Here is a 2,500-nt window from a genome sequence, read left to right as displayed (position 1 = left end):
TCAATAATATACACCACCCTCTGGGATTTTAACAGGTCCTGAATGAATTGGAGAAATATGCACCCAACAAAGAGGCATATTCTCAGCTCTGCCTGTATCTGACACTCCCAAGACTTCATGAACACTCAGACTTTCGTGATTGGAACCCTAGTGCTGCTCGTGTACAATGTTGGACTCAGGTGAGCAAATCTTAATAACTACTTGAACATTTTCTTTTGAACCATAACATTTTCTTTCTTCTCCTGTTTACTTTTGTTTTTTCTTTCCTGCTCTCCAAATGTTTTGCAACTCCATTTAGGGGCCATTTGACTTGGAACTTTATTAGGATTTTTGGTATGTAAAATCCTAGTTCTTTTGTGAGGCTATTTATATGGGTGTAGGTGTAAATTTTTAATGTGGTCAAAATGAAATACAGTGATGTTTATTTTATAATTCTTACATATAGAAAAGAATTGCAATACCTTGTGGAACCTCATGAATTATTACTGCAATAGAAAATACCCTACTTTTGTCACTGATGATCTACGCCATGGGACTGCATTGTCTTTTCATTTGGTTGATGAAGGAAAACATTTTCTTGTACATTTGGCAAGAATGACATTGTTATTATGTAGTACAAGTGGATTTGTGTGATTGCAACTAGGATGAGGATGTATCAGTTGAATGCAGTAGGTTCTATGTTTTGAATCAGTATGTTGTAAAATGTGCATTGAGGACAGTTTAGTTATGAGCACTATCCTTTAAAGAAAATTCCTAAAAACTGTCATCTAATAATATAGCAAGTACTGTTATCCAAAGCATGTCACTTGCCGTCAGAGAAACTATTTTATTAAAAAATTTATAGATGATGACCTTGTACATAAATGCATGCAATGTTACGTGACTTGAATAAAATGATTCTGGAAAAAAGAAAATTACCACAAGAGGCATCTAGATACTTGCTAGGCAAATACCACTTGTATAAACTTATACCCCTAAGTGCTGGATGTCACGAGTTATGGTGCAGCATTTGTTTGGCCTATTTGCTGTGTATCATTGATCAAGGAGAAAACTTACTTTTTACACACATTCACTCAGTAAGCTGCTACTTTTCAACTAAGGCAATAAAATAACCTAAGCAATGCCGAACTGTTCCAGAAGGATAGTTTTTCTATAATGATACCTCTTTTATAAAATTCGGATCAGTAAGTGAGGGGTAATGGCAATTATAAATGTATGCCTGGTCAAAGCAGTTGTTTTATAATGATACTATGTTTATATGATTTGGATTATTAGATTGACTGAGCCTACTTTTTTTCACATCCTTAATCAGTAGACTGCTATTTCTTAACCAGTATGCTAAAGTAATCAATGTAATGCCACACTGTTACAGAAAGATTGTACTTTATAGTAATATGAGATTTGCTGTATTTGTTTAGGAGTCATGGCAGGTATGACTTAGCCAAAAATAGAGAAATAATGCCCCTCACCATACATAAGGTAATGCCAGGGCCGAGTAGTTAATGTAAATACTACTAGTGATAAGCTAGTTCATATGCATTATTAAACTTCTTCATGGTACAGTTTAGATACAGATTCAGAAACAATTAATTCCATTTTGTTCTAAACATATACCAAGATCTGTCAGTGGAATGGACTTCTTGTGAACAATCCTATGATTTGTAGCATGGCTTTATAAGGAACATATGAACATAAAAGTTTCATTTCTTTTATTTTCTTTTTTTTTCTGTCCAGTTGAAATTGGAGATGGAGATACAGTGGCTTTGCAGGGATTTAGAAAAGCAAATATATAATTATATGTACATTATATTACACATTCCAAGTATATATATATAATGCTTTTTTTCGTTTGGTGTTTTTGCTATTTTCTTTGTTTTTAAAGATCTTGATATACAGGCTGGTAACCATACCCCTTTTGATAAACATAACTGATAAATATCCTGTTCAAGCAAGAAAGGATTTGGCTTTCTTCGGCGTAGGTAAGCATTCTTTGGTCACTACTACTTTGCTCTGTATATATCCCAGTAAATTCATCTGTGGATTGCAATAAGCAGATTTAGTAGTTTGAGCCATTCTGTTAGTTTATAGTAAGGATTTCGACCAGTTTACATTTTGTTCAGGTTAAGGCATGGTATCTACACATATTAACTCTAGGCCCGGACTGAAATGTGGTGCTAAAAGCATAAACAAGATTTGGTGGTTTTCTGTTAGATAGCATGGAGATAGTATTTTATTTATGTACTAATTTTTATTCACTTGAAGCACAAGTGAAAATAGCTAAACTTGCTTCAGTACCTGAAATGGGCATTAGGATTTGTTTTTCTTTTTTCTTTTTCTTTTCTTCTTTTTCTCTTCTTTTTTTATATCACTTGAAAGTTATTAACTTTCTACTATAATTTGTTCTACATTTTCATTTTGATATGTAATATATAATTGTATTTATGAGGATCCATTTTTCAATTCAGTTTATAATGAGAGAGAAAAAGAGGAAGACAAAGAG

At 33.0% G+C, this 2,500-nt stretch overlaps 1 protein-coding gene across 7 annotated transcripts in view; it reads left to right on the top strand.

The window, feature by feature from the left end:
* Window positions 1–2,500, top strand: part of LOC122259517 (WD repeat-containing protein 47) — an 86,439-nt gene that overhangs the window by 8,371 nt on the left and 75,568 nt on the right. For all 7 annotated transcript variants that reach the window (XM_086549727.1, XM_086549730.1, XM_086549728.1 and 4 more), the window contains exon 4: window positions 36–179. In XM_086549727.1, coding sequence (XP_086405853.1) covers window positions 36–179 — 144 coding nt within the window. The remainder of the gene's footprint in view (window positions 1–35; window positions 180–2,500) is intronic.

The sequence above is a fragment of the Penaeus japonicus genome, unplaced genomic scaffold (assembly GCF_977035675.1).
Source record: "Penaeus japonicus unplaced genomic scaffold, GWHDUDI00000001_assembly GWHDUDI00000022, whole genome shotgun sequence".
NCBI lineage: Eukaryota > Metazoa > Arthropoda > Malacostraca > Decapoda > Penaeidae > Penaeus > Penaeus japonicus.
This window is presented reverse-complemented; position numbering and strand designations above follow the sequence as displayed.